At 53.9% G+C, this 23,344-nt stretch overlaps 8 protein-coding genes across 8 annotated transcripts; 4 read left to right on the forward strand and 4 right to left on the reverse strand.

Annotated features, from left to right (window-relative positions):
* Window positions 1-692: 692 nt before the first annotated feature.
* Window positions 693-5,045, reverse strand: RHO25_003078 (uncharacterized protein; the record flags this gene model as incomplete). The annotated part of the gene is made up of 1 exon (XM_023598605.2): window positions 693-5,045. One exon carries the CDS (start codon window positions 5,043-5,045, stop codon window positions 693-695), a length of 4,353 nt encoding a protein of 1,450 aa, XP_023456163.1.
* Window positions 5,046-6,111: 1,066 nt separating this feature from the next.
* RHO25_003079 (uncharacterized protein) lies at window positions 6,112-6,908 on the forward strand (the record flags this gene model as incomplete). The annotated part of the gene is made up of 6 exons (XM_023598606.1): window positions 6,112-6,148; window positions 6,235-6,285; window positions 6,355-6,386; window positions 6,445-6,461; window positions 6,513-6,640; window positions 6,823-6,908. The coding sequence occupies 6 exons, from the start codon at window positions 6,112-6,114 to the stop codon at window positions 6,906-6,908; spliced, it is 351 nt and encodes a 116-aa protein (XP_023456162.1).
* A 1,598-nt stretch (window positions 6,909-8,506) lies between these two features.
* Window positions 8,507-9,554, reverse strand: RHO25_003080 (uncharacterized protein; the record flags this gene model as incomplete). The annotated part of the gene is made up of 3 exons (XM_023598607.1): window positions 8,507-9,209; window positions 9,261-9,401; window positions 9,478-9,554. The coding sequence occupies 3 exons, from the start codon at window positions 9,552-9,554 to the stop codon at window positions 8,507-8,509; spliced, it is 921 nt and encodes a 306-aa protein (XP_023456161.1).
* A 507-nt stretch (window positions 9,555-10,061) lies between these two features.
* Window positions 10,062-11,300, reverse strand: RHO25_003081 (uncharacterized protein; the record flags this gene model as incomplete). Its single annotated transcript, XM_023598608.1, has 1 exon — window positions 10,062-11,300. One exon carries the CDS (start codon window positions 11,298-11,300, stop codon window positions 10,062-10,064), a length of 1,239 nt encoding a protein of 412 aa, XP_023456160.1.
* Window positions 11,301-11,609: 309 nt separating this feature from the next.
* Window positions 11,610-12,860, forward strand: RHO25_003082 (uncharacterized protein; the record flags this gene model as incomplete). The annotated part of the gene is made up of 1 exon (XM_023598609.1): window positions 11,610-12,860. One exon carries the CDS (start codon window positions 11,610-11,612, stop codon window positions 12,858-12,860), a length of 1,251 nt encoding a protein of 416 aa, XP_023456159.1.
* A 573-nt stretch (window positions 12,861-13,433) lies between these two features.
* RHO25_003083 (uncharacterized protein) lies at window positions 13,434-14,111 on the forward strand (the record flags this gene model as incomplete). The annotated part of the gene is made up of 1 exon (XM_023598610.1): window positions 13,434-14,111. The coding sequence occupies one exon, from the start codon at window positions 13,434-13,436 to the stop codon at window positions 14,109-14,111; it is 678 nt and encodes a 225-aa protein (XP_023456158.1).
* A 239-nt stretch (window positions 14,112-14,350) lies between these two features.
* RHO25_003084 (uncharacterized protein) lies at window positions 14,351-16,459 on the reverse strand (the record flags this gene model as incomplete). Its single annotated transcript, XM_023598611.2, has 1 exon — window positions 14,351-16,459. The coding sequence occupies one exon, from the start codon at window positions 16,457-16,459 to the stop codon at window positions 14,351-14,353; it is 2,109 nt and encodes a 702-aa protein (XP_023456157.1).
* Window positions 16,460-19,310: 2,851 nt separating this feature from the next.
* RHO25_003085 (uncharacterized protein) lies at window positions 19,311-23,215 on the forward strand (the record flags this gene model as incomplete). Its single annotated transcript, XM_023598612.2, has 2 exons — window positions 19,311-20,145; window positions 20,214-23,215. The coding sequence occupies 2 exons, from the start codon at window positions 19,311-19,313 to the stop codon at window positions 23,213-23,215; spliced, it is 3,837 nt and encodes a 1,278-aa protein (XP_023455760.1).
* Window positions 23,216-23,344: the final 129 nt, after the last annotated feature.

Here is a 23,344-nt window from a genome sequence, read left to right on the forward strand (position 1 = left end):
AATACAAGCATTCGAGATACGCACAGCGGCGCCAGGCAAGAACGATGCACAGAAATGTTGCCCCTAAAATATTAGGTCAGCAACGGGCTACATATCACCTGCACTGGTCGTAACAACAAGCGACACCGTAAGGAGAGAGGAAAAGGTTACGTCGAGGATCAAACGCAGGCATCGGTATCCGAACAACACAACCAAAGCTGTCATTTATCTTTGCAAATGCCAGCAAAAATGACAGCAACTCGAAACTCTGAACTAGAATTTGCATCTCATCATACAGTGTTCCACTATATGCTCTACTTCTCCATCAATCTGCCCCTCTAGGCCCTCGCACCAGTCTACCACTCATACATCTTCGAAGAACCGAAAACAATGCCAGTGAGCACGAATAAAGGATACACAGCTCCTGACCGCTTGAACGCTTCCAGAAATGCCGAGTAAAATAAAACCAGAAGAAAAAAGAAATAGGATGAAAAGATCGCCCTGTTGTGCTCCGTTGATCGTGATTCCATGATATTCCCATCAAATGCCACCAACCAGACTGCATTCGTTCTGTTCCCGCCAATCCCAAAATTCATTCCCAAGATACGCCGTTGTACACCATTTCTTCCAATTAATATCGTCATCCTTTTGGACGGAAGCTCAATGCTGTCCATGTCCCTTCGATTCGTACTCCTGCCAAGTGCAATTGCCATTCAATACACTTTCCTTGCTCCAAACAATCCAAGACTGAGACTCGTATCGTTGTCTCCCATGCTGGGCGTCGCATCACTCATCATCTCCCATCGCCGAAGTGTATAAGGTACAACCTTAGGCTCGCCCTGCGGTTGCTGTCCAGCTCTCAAAGACATGGCACGCTGCAGGACAGCGGACCCTCCAGCGCCAGACATCGGACCAGGTCTGCCCGCAGCTTGCGCTTGTTGTTGTTGCTGCGCAGCTCGTTGCAACAGCGCCTTAGCCTGCGCACTTCCCCCACCGGGTTGCGGCTGCGGATAAGATACGAGAGCAAGCCAAGCGTCAGGATTGTTGATCATTCCAAGAATGAAAGCTAGTCGTGGGTCACGGACTCCATTGCGAAGCATTGCGTGCCCCAGAGCGGTCAGAGATTCAGCAGGCAATGCATCCGAAAGAGCAGATGCAACATCGTGAATGTATTCCAGGATCTCCTGATGGCACTGCAGGCCGGGATGTCCAAGAAATATGCACAGTGTTGCGAGGAGGCTTTCGCGACTGGTTCGAGGGCCCTCACGGTCCGACGTTGGATCGCAGGCGTAGAGGATGCAGAGATGGAGGAGAATCCGCAAGGCCATGAGGTATTGTTTATGCTCTACACCGAGGGGTTCCTTTGGCAAGCGCTCCAATAATTCTTTTAGTCTGTCCAAGATGCTCGAGACGATCTGAGACTTGCTGTTGTCTTTGGCAGCGTGGTGAGCAACACACAAAATATCAAGATTGCGACTGGCTTTAGCTTCATCGATACTAGCGGGACCGGTTTCCAAAGACGCACAGACCAACACTTGGTCTTTTGCCCATTGGTAAATGCTGCGAACTGTGTCCTGCCCAGCGCTTTCGAGTAGTTGTGGCCATATTTCGCTTCCATGGACGATGGCGTCAAGTATTGCTGGCTGCAGGGTACTCTCATTTGGCAATCCTCGCAATGCCTCCTTCTTGGCGAGCAGAGCCAGTGCCATCGTACATTGCGCAACAGAGATAGCGTCGGCGAGACCAATGATCGTCTTCGCATCAAGGCCGACCACTGAAACATACTCATCGCAGGACGGAGACAGCATTTTCGTGACGAGCTTCGTACAATTGGAGAGGAACGCTGGTGACGGACGAGCGCTTGTTAGCGCACGTAGGCAAACTTGATATCTGCTGACAGTGTACTCCAGAAGCAACGTGATTATGCCTGGATCAGAAGCAGGGAACTTGTTGTCGTCCATGGCAGTGACGAGTAGTGGAACCAAGGCATCGGCAGAAGTCTGACAGGCTCGCTGCTGGATGACTCGAAAGCGGTAGGCTTCGTGCTCGCCAAGCCCCACGCATATGCTGGCTGTTGCCGTGAGAAGACGGACCATGGTGCACGCTGATGCTGGTGTCTTCATATTCTGGGCCAAGCCAATAATTGTCTCGAGTTCCATGCATCCGCTGGCGACAAGTGCACTGATCAATGTCAATGAGGAGGCCGCGTCGCCAGAGCTTCTGAGACACGCCTGCACATGATTCGTGGCGAGTAGGTCAAAGTTGCTGGCATCGACGGCACGGAGCTGCGTGAGCCATGCACAAAGTTTGCTGGCGGCATGATCTTGCTCGCTTTCGAATTTGCCTGCGCGCTGCGCAATTCTCGCAAATACCCGTTGCATCAGCTGCTCGTCCATAGTATTCCCACTAGCGAATACTGCATCGATTTCCTGGTCAGAGTCAAGGCTACCCGCTTGCATGCTAACCAGACTATCGGATGCGGGCGAGCAGACAGCCATGGAAGTCTGCTGTTCGCAGATCAGTAGATCATTGGGCAAGGCGCCGAGGATCTGTTGGCTTTGCAAAAGATGCATCTTGTCGGCCCATGGCTTGGTCAAAGTAATGAGCGAGATGATAAGTGCTCTGTCAAGTGCTTGTTGCGACCGCAAGACTCGATAGTGTTCAAGCAAGTCGTCCACCATGGGCATCAGATAGCCCATGGCTGCAAAGGATTTGCGATGATAATCGATGGTATCACTGATACTGGCCAAGATGCCGGGGTCGCCTGAGGTCATCGACATCTGAAGCAGGTGCCGCAACGCTCGCATATCCAGTATGATCTCGAGCACATCTCGCGCGAAGCAGAACCATCGGTGCGTAAGAATGCTTTCTTTCACCAGGTATTCCACTTGTGCAGTGAGCGCATCAGCAAGCTCCTGCTTGGCAGCTGCGCCTAGACTCTCGGTTTGCTGCATAACGCGCACGCGTGAGGCTGTGTCACTATCGTCGATACCCACGCCCAGTATGTCTGAAACGACGCTGCCCTCATCCTTCACTTCCGAGATTCTGTGTAGTAGGGACTTCCGCGTGTTCTGCAGATGAGCGGGTAGAGCAGACGCGGGTAGCGCTATGAGCAAGCCAGTGGCGAGGTCCGGTGATGCGCTTCCCGAAACCGCACCAGACGTGATCAGCCATTGGAGGTACCTTCCACAAGAGAAGCCGTTCTCGCGTACGAGCTCTGTGAGTACGCGGTGCACGTCAGCTGCCACTATAGATACTGACTGAGGAATCCCAAGGAAGCTCAGTATTGCACCATCGGTATCTAGACCTTTCGATGCAAGGACCGCGATGACTTTGGCAGCGAGGTATGCTCGATTTATTCCGGTTCGGTATACTGACGAGGACCATGTCAACAGCGCGGCAATTAATTTGTCAACCTCTGGGATTATGGCCTGGCAAGCTGTGGCGAGTCTCCCCACATCCACGTGCAGCGCATGAGCATGAGCATCCAGAATCCCGTACAAGGTCAACAGAGGACATCGCGTGTTCTGTGGCGTTTTCATCAGTGGAGCTAGTAATCTTCGGTTCCTCTTGGTGATATTCTGCGCAGGGGTACCGGGAGCTGCAGTCTTGGGTGTCAGCAGGTGCTGATACTTTTGCCAGCTCCTTGGAATGATGAGGCAGCCTCGATTGGTCACAGCCATGATCATGACGAGTTTCTGCAATCTAGCCTTCAGCGAATCGTGAACCCTCGAGTCGAGCCGAGTGAGTTGTTGCAAGTTTTCCAGAGTGGCCTCAGCAAGTCGGCGCCCTCGTCGGCCGAAGCTTGTTATTTCTTTCCAGTAGAGCTGAACTAGAATGATCCAAATCGGTAGTCGCTCCGTCGTAGCCTGTGCATACGAAGAGACGATCCAGTCTAAGTAGTGATCCCGCTCGAGGAGGCGCTCCGCATAGAACGCCGTGGCCAATTTGACGGCATAGTCCATCTTCGACTGCCACTCGGGCTGTCCACACATAGCAATAACGCTCTCGAGGAAGAATTCCACTTGCACGGTCCATTCGCGGACCCATTTGCTTTCTCCCGCGGCGGCAGCAGTGCCACTGACCCCCTTTCGCCGGAAAGCCCGAAGCTCGTTAGCTCCAACACACTTTGCCAGCCAGACAGCGCGCGGCATGGCGATGTTCTTGCCCAGACACTGTTCCATGAGCAGCTTGCCCCGGATTCCATGCGGAATGGTCCTACTTTGTTTTCGCAAGGGCACCTCGGGATTGGCGAGGTCACGCAGCCAGGCTTCACGTTTGGTATCTGTTACGGTTACACGAGGGGGCGGCTTAAAGGTCGAAGGCGCTGTGCACTTGCCGAGTGCCTGCCTCTTTTCGAGTACGGATGTGAATAGATATGACAAAGTCTGCAGACCCATGTTGTTCTTAGCCGACAGATTCGGCCATATGGTCGGCTTCGCTGAATTCGTCTCCGTCGAGTTGGGCCCGGGAGGCTTGTCGTAGTAGCCACCCTTCACCACGCCGTCTGTCATGACATCTTCGGGATGTTGTCCATTCCAAGGCGCAAAGTCTGCCACCTGCTTCGGTAGCGGCAAGCGTGTCGCACACAGTGGTGGTTCTAGGCCATTCGCCCTTCGTGCCAACCTGTCCACCGCGGGTCGACGACTCCTTCCCATGCACGCAGGCAGTCGCGGAACCGGAGGGGGTGGAAGAGGTGAGCCGGGTCGTCTTCGGTGAGCGGGATCCTGCACGCCGCCTTCGCCGGGAGGAGGGACGTGGGCGTCGGTCCTGGCTCGTTTCGCTGGTCGTGCCTGGTCGTCGTCGCTGAGATCGATGACGTTCGGGGAAGTGTATAGTGAGCCGCCATTGTTCGTAAACGCAGCAGCGTTCTGTCGTGTAGCCGCATCGGAAGTCAAGTCGACATAAAAGCCCGGTTGCGAGACGGAGCGCACATTATTGAGGCGCGAGGGAACAGCGGGCCTCTTGAGGCCTTGCTGGAGGGCGTGGGAGCCGCTCACGGCGCGCTGGGGAGGCAGTGGTCGCTGTCCCGTTCCTCCGCCCAGTGGTCGGTGCCCATGATCCATAGTACGGCTGAGCGAGCAGCGGCATCATCATCGGACGCTCGCCGCACGCCTTAGCTGGTCGACCTCTTCAACGCCATGTCGGCGACGGGGTGCGGTGGTGGTGGAGGAGTCGGAAGAGGAAAGGTTGGCGTCGGCAGAGTGGGAGGTGTGGCGGTGGTGGTAGTGTGAGAAGTGGTAGCAAGAGCGTATGCAGGCACGTAGTAATGCAGTGATGGGGAGCGATGGAGGGATCCCATGCGCACACACAAAGGGCAGCGACCAGGGCCCGTCGCGTCAGCAGCAGCAGGCGTGCAGATGAGCGGAGCAGAGCAGAGCAGAGCAGGGCGAGATAGCCGAACAAGGCGGAAACGGAAGTACTGTATGTACCGCCAACGGCCACCCCCAAAACAGCAGCACTGGCAGGACAAACGGAGGATTGGCCCACGTTGCCAGCTGCTCTGCCTTTCGGCCCGCCTTCCTTCCCGTCCTGTCGCCATTCTTGGCCAACCTGAGAATCGCCGAGTCTCACCATCGATGCCCTCCCCTCCATCGCTGCTGTACGTGCCCGTCGAGCTGTTCCACGAGTGGCACATGTTCGCCTGCGCGGTGAGGTCAATCACAAACGCGTCAATTCGACCTCTCGCCGCCCCTGTCACGCATGTGCGAGAATAGATAGATGGACATGGCAGAACAGAACCGTGCACAAGCCCACGCCACTCTGCGAGTCAACGGGACATATCACTCGAACTTGGTATTGGTGCTTATCTCGGCCTCGATGAGTGATACTGGCAGACGCTCGCAGCCCCCAAGCATTCGTCCTTATCATCGGACTGTAGAGATGCTGTACGTAGCACGATAAGTAATGGCCCGACCAGTTGTGAACACCAGAGATGCTTGGCAACATCGTTTCGGCAGCGTCCACTAGTTAGTTCGCCCGACGGCCAGCTCTCGTCTCCAAGCCCGACTTCACCCACTCTCACCACACTTGCGCAACCACGGAGCACTATCACGGCACACCGGTTCTTTATCGCACCAGCCATCTCGCCACCGCCTCGACACTTCTACCGATCCCGCACATCGAGCCACGATGGCCTCCAAGAAGGACATGCGTCGACCGGACCTGAGTACGAGCCCTTCGCGCTGCCTCGTCGGCCAGCACCGCGCCCAGAGGCACAAGCGCGAGTGAAGGCTGATTGTGTTACCTGCCTAGTTGTACCTTACCAACCTCCTGAGAAGGATGAGAGCAGCACAGACTTTCAGAGTGAGGCAATGCTTTCTCACCACGGGCCCGCGCCCTTGGCACGGGTTTTGCTGACGTTTCATCCCATAGGCACGATGACAAGTACTCTGCCAATGGCAGCCGTGAGTAGTCATGACTACGATGGACAAGCGTTGCCCACTGACACTTGCTGTGATGTAGATCTTCACAAGGAACAAGTAAAGCATTCGCGGCCACGCTCCACCGGGACCTTGCTTACGATGTTCCAGGCTCTTGGGATGGACCGCCGTCCTGTTTTCACTCCAAAGCTGGCTCACTGAGACCCCCGCGCAGAAAGCAGCCTCGTCCTCACCCGCGTACCTATCCGTGGGTATGGCCATCATGTCATTAGGCGTCGGTACGTGCTGGATATTATCCCCCGATTTCTTTCCTGCTCCCTCGTCTGGCGATTGCAAGCGCGGACCCACAATTCCTCCTGTACTTGCATTTCTCTCCTGACGATGTTGGAACACTGCCCTCAACGCGACAACGCGTCACACAACAAAGTTTGCTCGAGCTAACAGAGTTTGTGCCAACAAGGATATATGCCGCTTCTGCTGCCACCTACGACAGGACCTCGAGCAGGTGCTGGAAGCGGAACAGAGGCCCCGGCTCCTGCCCCATAATGGTCTTCGCGAACGACCAGATCACGTATGACAATTTTATCGCGCCTTGCCAGCAGGCCCGCAGTCGTGTACAATACGATGCATCCCACACTTTAACGAGCAGTTCGACGCGACTTCGGGCTCAAGAGGCTTACTTCTGCTATCTGCATCAAGTTCTTCTCGTCCGTTGCTTGCAATCACGGCATAGGTCAGCCGAGACAGCTCAGATTTCGTGGGATGTGAAGAAGGTTATGATGGATTATAAAGTGTATCAATTACCGAGCCAACGGTTTGGGAACAGCCATAACACGATTGGACGAAAGCTCTGCGACTTCTCCGATTCAAAACTTCTTCCCCAGCTATCATCGCGATCACTTCGTTGCCTCTCGTCGTGCTCTACCTGATTTCGATGCCTTTGCTGCGCTTTGAGTCTCTTCTGGACATGACTTCCGACTAGCTTGAGCAAAGAACAAATGGCGACAAGCAATTGATAAGCACTGGATTGTCGCATGGACATCCATGTGCCCTGTAACCCCGATAAGAGAACGGAAAACTCGGAAGAGCGGCAAAGTACCATGATTTCGTCAGCCCAACCTCAGGCCTGACGAGAACAGTTGAGACTGATGCCTACAGTACAACTTGACTTCTTGCCATTGGTAAGCTGATCGAACCAAAAGGGTACGCTGAAGCTACAGTACGTCTTGGAATTGGACCTCATGGTACAATTGTAAGCCAACAACGTGAAACGGACCGGGACTGAGATCACTTTCACATGTTTTCCCACAGAGACTACGAAGGTTATTGAAGGTGTTTGCTCGGATAGCAGGCTGACATGAACTTTGTCGGCACTTCTCCCGATTCGCTTGTGCATTACAGTGAAAGGCTGTTACTCCCTCCAATGATAATAATAATGCATTGCCTTCTTTGGCATGCGGTCCGCATCTGAGATCGATTTTGATCAAGTGTTGTGCAGCAAGCTGTGAGAGAAAGTGTGAACCGAAGAAGGTAGCTGGGCGTCAACATGCAGTGTTTTATGCGAAGATGGCCGGAAATGGCTGCTTGCAGTGCTGAACACTCCCAGGCGGTCAAGGCAGAAGGACTCGGTCCGCGTCCGCGATGAGCAAGAACAAGGATATCCGAACATCAGGACCGTACTCCAAGACCAACAGCCACTACAGCAGCGTCTATGCACTTCGGGACTTCGGTTTCTATGAGCAGAGCCGTATGAGAAACCACTTCGCCCTGCGATGAAGCATAAGCAAGGTCTTGTATCAAGCAAGACTTAGCGATTGATCGGAAGGAACGAAAGTCCGAAACATCCGCCAACCTGCGAGGCCACGGACCCAAAAGACTACCCTCAACAGAGGATTCGACGACAAGAATGACCCGAGGCACGTGAGATACGGGATGAAACAGTATTCGATGATGTTCAGAGCGCATGTACCAAAGTCTCATGGCGATACGTGCCCCTTGGAATGCTCTCTGCATTGTTTACCTGCTTGGGAGAGTGCCGTGTGCCCTCAATACCTTGGCTCAATTCCTGAAGTCCCAAGCTATACCATTCCCCGTGATCGGTGGCAGCCTCTTTCCGTCAATAAGTCATGAAAGATACCCATGCGTCAGTCTTGCAAAGTCTCCGCGAAGTCGCTTGGAAAGGCCTTCTGTAGGTCCTCACGGACCTTGACGTCGACCAACTCATACGCCTTCCGAATCCATTCACGTTGTTCTTCGAAGCTCAGGAGGAACATGGCTGCTTCGAGGTTATGCCGCAGTTCGCGATTGCGTCTCGCGTGGGTCCCGTCGCTGAACGGAGGCTTTTGAAGGCGTTCGGCCATTGCGATGAGGAAATAATATTGTTCACAGCGACTCATCGGACTGTAGAAGCGTTGGACATCTGAGCCATCGCAATTTTTCTTGGCCTCGAGTCGAAGTTGTTCGAACGTATCGCGCAGCGCTCCGATGGTGCGACGAACCGAATTGAAGGTGTCCGCCGCGCACTTCGCAAGGTCTCGACGAAATGCTGATAGGGAAGCTTCGTACCTCTCAATATCGACATTGACATGCTCCTTTATGTGGTCACCGTCCTTGAGCACATTGTGTTGAGTCAACCTCCATACCACGGACCAGCAGTTGCTGGCTGAGTCCCGCAATTCGTTGCTTGCTGTGCAGTACGCCGAGCAGAGCTGATTGCAGAATGGGAAGAGCAGAATGTCGGCCGTAGGATCACCCTCGTGAGTGTTCGCCGCGCGCAACGTCTCCATCTTCAGTCGAAGGGGCTCATGCAGTGAGTCTTCGATATCGAGTTTTGGAGAAGAGCGGCAACTGGGTTCTGTTAGTACCATCTTGCGGACTTGCCCCGAGATGGTAACTTACTAGACCATAAGAAGCCGATCCATCATGTCTTTGGTCCCGTCGGACAGGGAGGCTTGCATGCTCTGAATCGCGACATTGAAGTGCAACAGAGCAGCAAGCCTGCGCTCCAAATCCTCGCCGATTGCCCTAAGAAGCCTCTCGCTGCACCATTGTTGGTTCGCACTGAAACAAACCACTGCCGTCGCCGCCGCCGCCGCCGCCGCTCATGATCACTTACATCTCTTGCTTCTCATGTTGGTGCGTTTCGGCCTCAGTGGGCGGTTCGCCGTCGTCGACTGGCTCTGGCGATGCCATTGTCGGTGAGTCGAAAGTGAGTGTCGGTGTTGTTGTGCAACAAGTGCAGGACAAAGTTGATGGGAAAAAAAAGTGTTTTTATTGTGACGTGCCAAGACGCTAATACGTGACTGCCTAATGCGCGTTGAAGTGAAGCTTCACTTCAACGTTCACGTTTGCATCTAAGGATCGCAGCTCCGCCCAAATAATGTTCTACCTCTCGACTGACAACATACGACAGGTGCGCTGTGAAGCCCGCAATGCAGAACTAGGATTGAGCCTAGTCAGAACCGCAGCATATGGCGCCACACACATTTCGCTCCCTGTCACCCCGGAGCCAGTTCCACTGTCAGCCTGTCGCGACTCGCCTAAGCGATCTACGACTTACAACTTTTTATGCAATACCACACTTCGGCGCCTCTTGGGTGATCGCGGTGCGAACGCCCCTTTCCCCATCCACGAATCGATCGCGGGCCCACAAGTCGTTTCACAAGCACAATGGCAACACCTCCCCTCATCATCCAAGATCTACCTCTCTGCCTCATAGCGATACTTCGACGGAACGTGGATGTCCAGTTCCACCTCACTGTTCCCGGTGCTGCCACGCAGCTCTGCCACGACATCACCCGAGTCCATCGAATGCTCGTCACCCAATGCCTCCTGGACGACGGCGTAGACCTGCAGCGTCTTGAGTTGAGGATTTGTCCGAATCAGATCGCCCATGTCTACAAGGCTGACCCAATGCGCCTTGACGTAGAGGTGCTCTACCGTCCCAGGCAACACAAAGTCGTGCTCGAACATCACATGAGAAACGTGGTCGACCTGGCCCCGAATGGCGTCCTCCAGGTGCTCCTGGGTGTAGCGAGGATTGTGCATGACACACCATCCAGGACACTCGATCGTAAGTTGCTTCAATCGACGCATCGCAGAGATCGAAGATCCTAGGCCGGTCATACTGCCGAACCTCACACTGTCGCCAGAACGGCTTGGCGCCACTCTCAGATGCAGCTTCTTGAGCTGACGGAAGAGCTTCGCATCAAGAGTGTGGCTTGAAGTCAAAGGGCCATCCACAAGGTATGCCCATCGATTCGGCTCCATGTAAAAGGTGTCCAGCATGAGATCTTTCTCGGCCAAGGTATCAAGAGCGGTAACCAATGTTGGAAGCTTCTTCGCCTCTATGCAGGGGAAAGAAAGAGCGCCGCTGCCCCAAAACTCTTGCCAGGCAATGGGTGTTCGCTGCTCGACCTCGCTTCCTGGGACCATGAGCTGACTATCCGTCAAGTGCACCGTTTCGAGTTTGTTGATCTCCTTTAGTCTCTGCCAAACCCGCTCGAAGATCTGCCTGTCCTCGCCATTCTCATTCATGTCCGCGATTTCGTCGATGCACTCGGAAGAGTTGAAAATCTGGGCGTCATTGTCGTGACCATCATAGTAATTCCCGATGGCATATATTTCCAGGTAACTGTTCGGGTTGATATAGGGGTTTCTCAGAATGATCGTGTCGACGCACAAAGAGATCTGACGAATAGCCGTCCCGAATGTTGGGTGTGCGACTATCTTGGCTGCTTCGCGAATGCTTGTAGCGTAGCAGAGCAGAATGCTGATGGTTGAGAAGTTGACTTTGGTGTAGTGCCGAAGTATCTTCTCATTTGCACTGCGGTTGATAAGTCGGACGGCGCGAAGGTCTTTCGTGGGAAGAAAGGTGCCTACGAGCTCAAAGAGCTCCGTTGGCAGCGTGGTCCAGTCGACAGGCTCGATGTCCTCCATCTTACAGTTGGGCTCTTGCGGAATGAGATCTGGAATGGTTAACCTCGAGTCTCGAGTTGATCGCTGAGCAGACTTGAGTACAGAGAAAGCAAGCAACAAGATGCAGGAGAAATATGAGACTCGAGGAGTCAGCAGATGTGCTCAGTGAATCGGAGAAAGAACGGGCCGATGGCTCCCGCTTTCATGTGACAGTCTTGAGTGAACACCAAATAAAACATCGACAATGTACCTCGTCTTCGACAAACTTGACAAACCCCACCAGATGAAATGGGGACCACTACTCGAAGTATGGCCCGTCGCGCGAGGGACATGGAGAGAACAACACTTTCGGATCTCCCTGCTGAGCTCTTCGAGGCAGTGGCCAACAACGTCGATAAAGAAGGGATCGGTTGCCTTCGACTTGCCAACAAGGAGTGCTACAACAGGGCACAGTGGGCGTTCGCTAAAGTCCACTTCGAGGACCTTGTCATCCTACCGGCGTACGAGCCCAGTCTGAAGGACGCTCTCAAAATTGTTCGCGAGAGACGATTCGGCTCAGCAGTCCGGCAGATAAGCATCTGTACAGATGGCATACCATCACACGAGTATTTGCGAATCGCCTTCGCGAGAATCTGGGTTACTTTGTATAGTAGCGAGTCCTCGTTCGAATCGAAGTCCGCATTCTTGACGCAGATTACAACGGCGCTGAATTACGAGAATTGGGAAACCGAAGCTGACGGCGAAGAGTTCACTCCGCAGAGGGCTCTCAAAGACAGCGCGACAGTTGGAACCATTGATGCTATGTGCGAGGCCATCTTCGACAAGCTTTCGAATTACAAGAAGACCCTGGAAGTTGTTCTCACAGACTGCCGCAAGTCTGCTACTAGGCCACGGAAGTACGCGCAACTCGTTCGAGGAGGCGGGATGGTTTTTCCAAGCGAAATGACTCCGGCAAATGAAAATGGTGCAGTGCGAATGCTGCATTGCTTGTCGAAGTGCGACGTCCAGGTGGACAACATTCGAATGGAGCCTGGACGATGGGGCTTACCGGTACACTCCTTACTGACCGACGAGGCATGCTTGGCGTCTATTGCCAACTGTCTGTCAACTTTGAAGAACGCGGAATTGGTAGTGTGGGTTAAGAAGGACCGCGATCCTCATCCACTTGGGAAAGGCCGGTACATCGACCAGTTCATGCAGGTCCTTCAAGGTGCCGAGCAGCTCGAGTCTCTGTCGCTCGAGATTCTAGACAGCGGCGAAGGTCTGTCGCACGAGCAGATCGAGGAGGTCACCATTCGCAGATTCGAAAAGTGCGACACGTTGTGGACCTTTGACGAGCTTTTGCTGCTGGAGTTGAAGGCTTTGTCGCTCGTTGGAGGAGCTGTGCACTTCCACGAACTCGCACCCTTCATCCAGCGACAGCCCGCGCTCAGAAGACTGCGTTTGATGAACACGGTGATATATCTCAGCGGACCGAGCGAGAAGGAATTCGAGAGTGTCGAACGAGCGTTTGCGATGTTGCTGCCGGACCTGGAGGTCTCATGCGAAGGCTACACAAGGATTTACTTTGTGGAGGGTTGAGAGACGTTCTCCAGTCTTGACGCGAGATCTTATGATACATGTCGGTGTGAAAGCTTTGCATGAGTGTCGGGAGAGAGCGATGTATATTGTCGAGCCGTCGGAGCGAGCTTGGAAAGGTGGAGGGCACAATCGGCGAATAGACCACAGGCAGGCGCAGCCGCATACTACTGCGATATGGAGCTGTTGCCGAAGGCAGGTGTCTCTGGTTCTCTCGTAGTATTCGCATTGCACAGGTAATGGACACCGAAGAGCCTGCACAAAGCCAGCGCCTCCTTTGATGAAATCTGGCATACTCAAAGCGCGAGGCAGGGGTCATCGTTGTTTCCGTGCCGAGGCATCTAACGTCTCTTCAACCTCACCTCTTGTCTTCCTACTCTCCGTTCGATGGCTAATTGTACTGATGACACGGTTCTCTTCATGATAGCATTGTATACTTCTTTCTCTCTCCATGCTTCAAATTGGTCCTCGATGACATTCCTAATCTCGACGAACTTGAATGAGGCATGATGAAGCACTAAGCCCACAAGAGAACACGAACTTTTATTCCACGCGATGCTCGTTCGACAGCTCAACATGGCTCGATTTTGGGAGTTTGCTCAATTGACCGATGGCTGGAAAAACGCTTCGTACTTTGACGAGATACCTCTTTCGAAACCTTCGGCTACGTCTGTGGATGAATCAACATGCAACAAATCCTCTGGAACGAAACCGAATGTATCAGATGAGAGTATGCAAAGCCAAGGGAAATTGTACATCGGCGGCATCGCGGCTGTATATCAAAATCCTTCGCCATTGAAGAAGGCGGGTGTGACGCATGTGGTGAGTTTGTTGGATTGGGAAATGGACGAGGAAGGGAGGAAGAAAGTGGCAGAAGTCACTGAGGCTGGGAAGCAGAGGACTCGAGGTGCTGAAATTGTTCAAGGGGATGATAGATGGCTTCGAATCGATGTCGAAGACGATGAACGTCAAGACTTGGCCAAATGGTTCGAGAAGACAAATCACTTTATCCATCAGGGCCTTCAGGAAGGTGGTGGAGTCTTCGTGCACTGTGCCATGGGAGTGAGTCGATCCGCGACGATAGTCTGTGCATTCTTGATGTGGAGATTTGAAGTTGGGAGGGAAGAGGCTCTGGAATGGGTGAGGAGAGGAAGGGCAAGATGTAGGCCGAATGACGGTTTTTGGGAGCAGCTGGGTCTGTATGAAAAAGCTCTGCAGGAAAGACGGAAAATGCAGGGGATTCCCAAGTTGTAACGACAGGCAAGAGGTGCTCTGGGAGAACGAGGCATCTTGGATCCGCCCTGGTATGCAAGTATAGACTGCACCCGCGCAAACGACACGGTGCTACTGTATGATGAAGCTTATGATACAATCAACTTTCGCTATTCATATCTTCGTCGCATCCCAGCCCACCAGAAAACGCCTGCACTGCACAGCAGTGGCTTCTAAAGACCATGACAGAAGAACGCTCAAGACGAAGTCGTTCGCCCAAGCTAATCATGTCCGCCACCAGTCCTGCTGCTACCCATCTTCTCAATCCTCGACATCATGCCACCTTTTGCGATGCCGCTCGCTGGTCGCCCGACGCCTCCTATCTTGCTTCCTGGAGCTCGAAGTCCGCTGGACATTGCAGAAGCGGGTCGACTAATGCTTTTTCTGAAGTCCTCAACGACAGACATGGCACCTTGTGCCGGGCCCTGTTCAGACTGCAAGAGAAGCATCTCGTCAACAGCAGCGACAAGATCACCCTTTTCGATTCGTTCCTGTGCAAGCTCGCGTTCAAGCTGCTCCTGGTGTTGCCGTGAAGTCAACATCTCTGCCTCCAGACGAGCGAACTGTGCACGTTGCTCCTCAATCTGAGCTTTGAGTTCTGCTTCGGCCTCGCCAGAGAATGTCATATCGCCTGCGACTGGCCCAGAAAATGTCGCATCCTTTGCTGCCAAGAGACCTTCGTTCTGCTTCTCAAGTTGATGGAGACGGGCTTGCAGCTCAGCGCACTTCTTTTCACCACGAGCCTCGTAGCTCTTCTTCAGCGTGGCAACCTTGCGTTCGTGCTTCTCTTTGTAGACAGCATGCAGCTCACGCGAAACGGCCTCAATCTTGCTGTCGATTTGTGCGGAAACGAGCCGTTGCACGCGCTCCTCGACAGCAGAAGGATCAATTTCGCCGCCCTCTCCTGCTGCTGCCCTTGCTGCCAAGGCGTCCGCATACCGCTCCTCAGCCTTGACTGCTCTTGCTTCCGAGTCCTCAATTCTGCGCTCGTACTCCTCCACCTTGCGCGCCAATTCCTCTTTCTCTGCTTCCGACTTCATGACTTCCTCCTTAACATCCTTGAGCAAGTGCTCGACTTCCTGCCCTCGCTTCTCCCACCCAGCCTTTTGCTCTTCCGCATCTTCGCGTCTATTCTTCTCTTCTCGCAGCCTCTCTTGCGCCTCGCCAACTCGACGCTCCGCATCGCCAACTGCGCGCTTGAGGCTTTCCACTTCAGCTTCGCGACCGCTCAGCGTCGCTTTCAAAGATGATATCTGCGAAAGGTAGGACGATTTGAGCGACTCGAGCTCTCGAACAGTAATCGTGGGCACGGACCGGGGCGTAGGTGCAGGTGGGAGCTCGAAGTCGAGGAGGTTCATGATGCTACTTTGCTTTGCAGGTGTGGCATAACTTTGGCGCGTTGTCTTGTGCGGCGAGCGTTGACTGTTCATGAACTTGAGGAGATCTGGCTGAGTACTCGATTTGGCTGGCGAAGCATGACGGCTGTAGCTTGCCATGTTGTCCATTTGCTGTGTGAAGTCAATGAGGAAGGTAGTACCATCCTGACTTGACGAATGGCCGTGTCCGCTCTTCGACCCTACTCTCGACCTTCGTGGAGTCGGCGAGGGAGATCGGGAAGGAGATGACCGCTTGCGAGAGGTTCGCGGAGTGGCATCAGTCTGTCTGCCGGGCGTTCGCAATGCCTCGCCGCGCTTGGTTGGACTTTGACCTATTTTCGCCCATGTGGTCATATCTGGTACCTCAGAGAAGGCGCTGAAGCAGGTGTCATCGAATCCGGAGCTCTCTTCTGCGTACTGATGTGTTGTTCGTGTATCGGGGTTATTGTTGGAGCCCCGGGGCGTGGACTGCGTCAGTTCTGACCCGAACGAGTTCTTCCGTGGACTCGTCGTCGCGCGCGGTGTTTGGGCATTGCCGGTCGCGTTTCGAGATGGCTTCAGCGGCGATCGTTTCGGTGTCTGCGATTTGCGCGTCGACTGTGGAGGAGGCATGAGGTCGGAATCGGTGCTTCCTCGTCGCGCCTCATTGACTGGCGAGTCTGGCAAGGCTTTGCTTTCAGGTGGTGTCGCTGGTCTGAGCTTTGTGATTGTATTCCCAGTTTCTGGCACGTTCTCCATGTCCTCCGCCATGTCGTCGAGTCCGTGCTTCGTTGGTGTCGCAAAGATATCCATAGTATGCTGCTCCTCTTCCGTCTTAGTGATTGGGGCATCCCATGTTTTGCTTATCAGCCTGCTGTTGGCTTCCGACACGAATGGCGAGCTGGGTTCGTTGTGGTCGAATGCGAAGGTGCTCTCCTCCACACGTGGTTGAACTTGCGGTGATGGGTCCTCCATCGCTTATTCTGCTCGATTTGATCAGATGGAATGTACAGTATGTCTTGGTATCGCTGTGTCTAGCGCCAACGCGCACGGGTTGTGTGTGAGAACAAACATTACGCCAAGAATAGATTGGTCGTGAGGGGCAACTATCCATGTCGCTCCAACACTTACCTTCCCCACAGCTGATCAGATGAAACTGGAGTAGACACGGGCACAGCGGGCATAGACAACGCCGATCAAGGTTGAAGGAACTCTTCACGGAAGTTGCGCGGAGGTACAAGGGACCGAACCCATCTTTTTGCTCTCAATCAATTGCTGCTGCTCACGCTCGCCGCTCGGATGAGGACCGAATCCGACCGAACTGCAGTCGCCCAGCTCCAAGAGATCGCTTATTCGAAAGCTTCACAGATCGAGATCTGCAAAGAAGACAAGGAAATGCGGATGCGGTGTCGATGGCCATCGATACACGACTATGTGAAAGCGAACGACTACCTGCCATATGGTCCCAGATGTCCCAGTTCTAATTCAGGTCGGAGCATCATCGACGATGCCTGCTTCTCTAATCCATCAGCAGACTCCCTCAATGCTGCTAGGGACGAGGACTGCGTGGCAATCGTCAAGCTGAAATCCGGCCACGACCGTGCCGGGGCCAGTCAAAGGTCATCATAGCACCGTTCCAACAGATCTTCCTTTGCGATACCTTTTCCATTCCACGAAGGAAGTCTCGAAGTGGGACCAAGAGTATTTTATCCAGAGTAATTAAACACCAACAAGCTCACCGGTGAATCACGAGTAATGCCAAAGGCGCAGTACGGACATGCCAGGATTCTGCAGAACTTCGGGAGATGAAAGCAGGAGCTGCAACCCGACATAGTGGCCAGCTGAGCCTCAAACTGTACTACTACTATGATCCGGCCCGCATGCTGAGCGAGTCTTCTTGATGTTGTTACTACAACATACGCGGTCTCATAATGCTTGTGCAAAGACAAGCATTGCTTCCTACCTTAGCTGCTTTGAGTACCGTCTGTGTACATCATAATGCGAGGAAGCCAGTTCACTTCCGAACTGTACGACGAGTTGAGTACTGGCAAGGGTCGCACATGCGTATGAACGACATGTTGCCTCTTATAGAAGCAGCAACACTCGGCGTGGTGACGTGAACTCCAGCTCCGCGTGTAGTCGTCACTGCATCTCTAAGCGGCTTGTCCGGGTGCCTCGACATTCCACTTGTTGCAATTTTGCTCAGCTCTGCTCCTCAGTCTGAGAGCGAAGCACACACCCATCGCACGACCATCCAGGCAGAACATTGTGGCATCCCGAGAACTGTATTCTCCTACCTTCTCTCTCTTCGGTCCCCCAATCAACAGCGAGATGCCTGCAGTTTTGAGTCCTTCTCATCCCAGGCTGCCTCCAGTGTAACGGAGCGTTTGAAAATAACGCAGGCAGGTAACTGGCTTGTCACGTTAGAGCTCTTGGTGCCTAGTGCAATTCCGATTTTACTGCCAGTCCGTACTGTATCGTGAACACAGATCAAATGAGACTCTAAGGCAGTAAGCAGTCCGGGCTCGTGACGGCATTCTACTACCTGTGGCGTCGGAAACATCAGGGCGTTCGCGGTATTGAGCACCAGCGGCCAATGACCAGCGCTGTCTCGAGACAATGCTCTTCCTCGTTGACTGTTCCGCTCTCATCGCTTTCCCAGCCTGGTAACTGGTAACTCCGGAAGTCTTCGCCATGCTTGGACAGAATGTACTCCGCATCAATTCTGGTCACGTGGAGGGCCAGTCGTGGCGCCAGTGGTAATCAAATGTGCCACTGCCACTTGAGGGAAGCGACTTCACTTGTTCATGTTCATCTTCTGCATCTTTTCACCTTCAACACTCCTGTGCCACCCAACGCCACTCCGATATGCCATAGCTCTTTCAACGCCAGACCATGGCCCATCCAGACCCAGCGCGTGTCCATCCCGCTTCCGCTGCCTGCCAACCTGCGAACTTCACCCACGAGTTGACCACGAGTCCGCCAAACGCCACGCGCACGCCGCACAGAACGCTCAGAGCCAGCACAGCGCTCGGTGGTCGACGTGAAAAGTGGGATGTTGGAGTCAAAAGTGACTCGTGGGGACGTGAATTGTGCTGTCAGCTCATCTGCAGCTCAAATCACGACATCCCAAGCGAGGGTCCGAGCAGACTGAAGCTGCTGTTGACTGGCTGCAGAATGTGTGAACGCTGGTACAACTACAACTTCGACACGGTCACGCTCGCAAAATCTCGCGCTACTATCGCGCTATGCGCGCGTCGGCACTGGAGCTGTGGGTGCGACTGAGGCTCGTTCCATGCTGTCCACCACCGCCAATCGGAGAAGTACCTCACCCGGTTTGTGCCAGGTCAGAAGAATTTTGCAAAGCCTTCGGGGACACTATTGCTTGGCGCTCAACCCGCGAGAGAATGCTTGTCGAGAGAGAGGCTGGCGCGCGCTTCTGGACCACTTCGCTCCATCTGTGTCATCCACCGGCTCAATCGCGGCCATTGGAGACACGTTCATGACACCTTGTCCAGCAGCGCATATGCTGCATTTGCACTCCTGCCAAACGCAGCGCGGCGAGAGACGGTAAACGATTGATGATACTTTGTCCTGTGATATCCAGTGAAACGGCTGAAAGAGGTAATTGTTTCCCCATTGTGACGTGGGCGTTTTGCACGCCACGCCTGGCATGCGAACTCGGCACGCTCTTCAACTGGGCGCTGTGCTCTCAACCGATACTTGAGACTAGGCCAAGCCACGTCGCTTCTGGCATTGAATAACTTCCACGCTTCCAGTTGCACTCACTTCTTGTACTGTACCTCCAGATGACACTACACCGACCATGAATATTATTGACACCACCAAGGACCTTTCCACGCTATTTGATAACCAAGCGCAGGCCACACCAGACGCGGTAGCCCTCGAGGACGAAAAAGTTACATACACGTATGCGCAACTCGCGAAGAAGGTCGATGAGCTCGCCCACCGACTTCGCCAGCATGGCGTGAAGAGAGATAGCCTCGTCGGCGTGCTATTGCCACGAAGTGCCGATTACGTTGTCGCCTGCCTCGCCGCCCTCAAAGCTGGGGGTGCCTATCTCGTGCTCGAGCTTGCCTACCCTCCAGATTTGCTGGCCGATGTGATCGAAGATGCCCAACCGGTCGTAGTCATCCACAACGAATCCGAGACTGGCAAGATCAAGCCCGATATCCCTCGCGTTGTACTTGACGAAGATCAAGAAGTACTGACCAACGGCCATGCGGAGACCAATGGAGAAGGCCCAGATCCTGATGATCTCGAGAAACTAGCATTCGTTGCTTACTCCTCTGGTACCACTGGCAAACCCAAAGGCATCGCGAATCCTCATCGTGCCTCCGTGCTGTCGTACAATCTTCGATTTGGTCTCTCAGATGTCGAACCTGGCGCGCGTGTGGCTTGCAATGTCTTCTTCGTATGGGAGATCATCAGACCTTTGCTTCGAGGCGCGACCGTGGTGACCGTGCCAGACGAGTCCAGCTATGACCCAGCCGCTCTAGTAGAATTACTATCTGCGAAGAAAGTCACAGAGACTTTGATGACCCCCACATTACTGGCAGCTGTACTTGCTCGATTCCCTGACATTGGCTCGAGACTTGCAAATCTGAAGACTCTATGGCTGAACGGTGAAGTCGTCTCTAGTAAGTGAACCAATAGCCCCAAGACTCCACGCTCCGCAATCCTTCGACCACATGCTAATCTATCTTAGACGACCTTGCTCGCAGAGCTCTCCACGCTCTTCCACAAGTCCGACTACTGAATTGCTATAGCGCTTGCGAGACACACGAAATCGCATGTGGTGATGTCGCGGACATGATTCGCGATGACGCCGTCAACTGCCCTGTCGGAAAGCCGTTCGAACCTGAGCATATCCATATCCTGGGCGAAGATGGGAAAGAAGTTGAGCCTGGAAACAGCGGTGAGCTGTATGTCGGCGGTTCCTTGCTAGCTCGTGGCTACCTGAACCGTCCCGAGACCACCGCGGCGGCATTTTTGCCAGACCACTTCAACGGCGACAACCCGGACGCACGGATTTACAGAACAGGCGATCTTGCGATCTTACATGAGAACGGCTTGTTGGAGATTACCGGACGAACTGGTACCATGATCAAGCTTCGTGGCTATTCTGTCGTCCCTGCGAAGGTCGAAGATACTGTTACTAAATATCTGGCCGTCAGACAATGCGCGGTCACTGCACATGGAGATGGCTTGGATCGCCAGCTGGTAGCCTACTTTGTGAAGGACTCCGAAGCTGGCAGCGACCGACCTATTGTGGAGATTGACGATCAGAACCATAGCCCAGCTGCGAGAAAGGTCCTCACGCCATACCTTGCACAGTACATGCTTCCCACGCTCTGGGTAGAACTGAAAGAACTTCCCACGCACAGTGTATCTGGAAAAATCGACCTCAAGAGTCTTCCTTCGCCTATCCCAGTCAAAACAGCAAACGGCGCGAAACCTGCCAAGGATCCCATTAGCATCGACGACATTGCAGAGGTGTGGGCCAATACTCTGGGCGCGGAGCGAAAGCAGTTGAAGCCAGAGCACAGCTTCTTTGATCTCGGTGGTCACTCGCTTTCGCTCGCGGCGTTGGCTACCAAGCTTTCTAGGCGTTTTGGCTTCCGCATCCCTGTGGGACGACTGGCTGATCCGCCGACGCTCGAGAGCCACCTGCACACTGTTCGCGAGGTACGAGATGGTACAATTGCCGCAGTACAATCCGATCTTCCGACTGCGTTGCGCAAAGATTCGAATCTGGATCGCGACATCGAGCCAAATGGAGCGAAAATTTGTGCTCTCAAGGATGCGAGAACAGTACTGCTTACCGGCGCGACTGGTTTCCTTGGTGCCTTCTTACTTCACGAACTTTTGGAAGGGACTTCGGCTCAGATTATCTGTCTTGTTCGTTCTCCTGAATCTTCGGAAGAAGACAAGCCTGGTTGCACTGCAAGGATACGAAGGAATCTCATCGACCTGGGACTATGGAGCGACTCCGTCATGGAGCGTGTCGAGGTTTTACCCGCCGATTTGCCTAGGAAACGATTCGGACTGGCTCCCGAGAAGTTCAGTGAGCTCGCTGAGAGAGTGCAAGTGATCGTTCACGCTGCTGCACAGGTCAACCTCGTGTACCCATACGCTGCGTTGCGAGCAAGCAATGTCGATGGCACAAAAGAGATTTTGCGATTAGCATGCATGGGCGGCGCCACTGTGCAGTATGTATCTACCAACGGAGTCCTGCCTCGTTCCGAATCTGGTCACGGCTGGCCCGAAGATGCTATGCTCTACGTGGACGCTGTGCCTGAGAAGATTCCTGATGGCTATGGCCAAACGAAGTGGGCTGCAGAACAGCTTGTGCTTGAAGCTGGGCGTCGCGGCCTTCCTGTGAGGATTCTGCGCGCGGGAACCATTTCTGGACACAGCCTGACTGGCGCTGCCAACGCCTGGGATCTGCTTACCGCATTGTTCGTGGAATCAATACACTTGGGCTACTATCCAGACGTTCGCGGCTGGAGGGCAGAGATGACACCAGTCGACTTCGTGAGCAAAGCTATTGTCCATCTTGGTAACCAGACGCATGCGAAACAGCTGGTCTTCCATCTGGGAGATCCAGATCCGATTGAGACCAGGGAAGTATTCCAGCACTTTGCGGAGCTCGGGTATCCCACTGAGCCGATGGACTTCGACAAGTGGGTGAACTTGTGGAACGAGAAACGAGGCGCAATGAAGGGCGGCGAAGGAGCCTTTACAGTCGACATCATGCGCAGTGGAATGCCAAGTGTTGGCTTCCTGCGTGACATCGTGGTGCTCAACAACGCTCAGACCAGGCCTTTCCGCGCTATTGTGGAGCGACCAAAGGTTGATCCGATACTCCTCGAGACATACGCACGACACTGGTTCGCCAGAGGATGGTTGGAGAAGCCTCCTGCACGAAATAGCGCTCTTGGAGGGTCGGCTCTTAGAGTGCGCAAGAGTATCCTCACTGGCCGCGTTGCAGTCATTACCGGTGCCTCGTCAGGGATCGGTGCCGCTGTGGCCAGCGCCCTTGCGGCTGAAGGTTGCCACCTTGTCCTCGCTGCTCGCAGAACGCCAGCCCTCGAGAGTCTCAAGCGCCGGCTTGCAGTCAGAGATGGCAAGGTCATTGTCAAGCAAACTGATGTCACGGACAAAGCGCAAGTCGATGATCTCCTTCAGACGGCCGAGAAGGAGCTCGGCGCAGTCGACATCCTCGTCTCTTGCGCTGGCGTGATGTACTTCACCATGATGGCCAACGCACACACAGACGAATGGAACACCACTGTGGACGTCAACTGCAAGGGTCTGCTGCATGTTCTCGCAGCGACTGTCCCCGGTATGCTGAGGCGTGGCGCCGGACACATCGTGGCCATTTCTTCCGATGCAGGACGTAAAGTCTTTCCTGGTCTCGGTGTCTACTCTGCCTCCAAATTCTTCGTCGAAGCAACTCTGCAGTCCTTGCGCCTTGAGACTGCGGGTAAAGGTCTGCGGGTGACAGCTGTGCAGCCTGGAAACACCCAGACCGATCTACTGAACATGTCCAGTGATGAGGAGGCTATCAAAGCATATGGACAACCGAGTGGGGCGAAGATCATGGATCCTGAGGACGTGGCGAATGCTATCGTGTATGGTCTGAAGCAGCCAGAACACATTGCTGTCAACGAGATCTTGATCGAGCCCAGGGACGAGCCTATATAGGTCATCGCTGTCGTTTTGAAATGCTAGGGAATGCGCTTCCATAGTGCGTGTGCGATTGAGCTACTTTTTTGTCAGCGTTAGAGACAACAAAACTGTGTGTAGAATTATTCCATTGAAAGCGCTTCTTCC

The sequence above is a fragment of the Cercospora beticola genome, chromosome 2 (genome assembly GCF_033473495.1).
Source record: "Cercospora beticola chromosome 2, complete sequence".
In the NCBI taxonomy this organism is placed as follows: Eukaryota; Fungi; Ascomycota; class Dothideomycetes; order Mycosphaerellales; family Mycosphaerellaceae; genus Cercospora; species Cercospora beticola.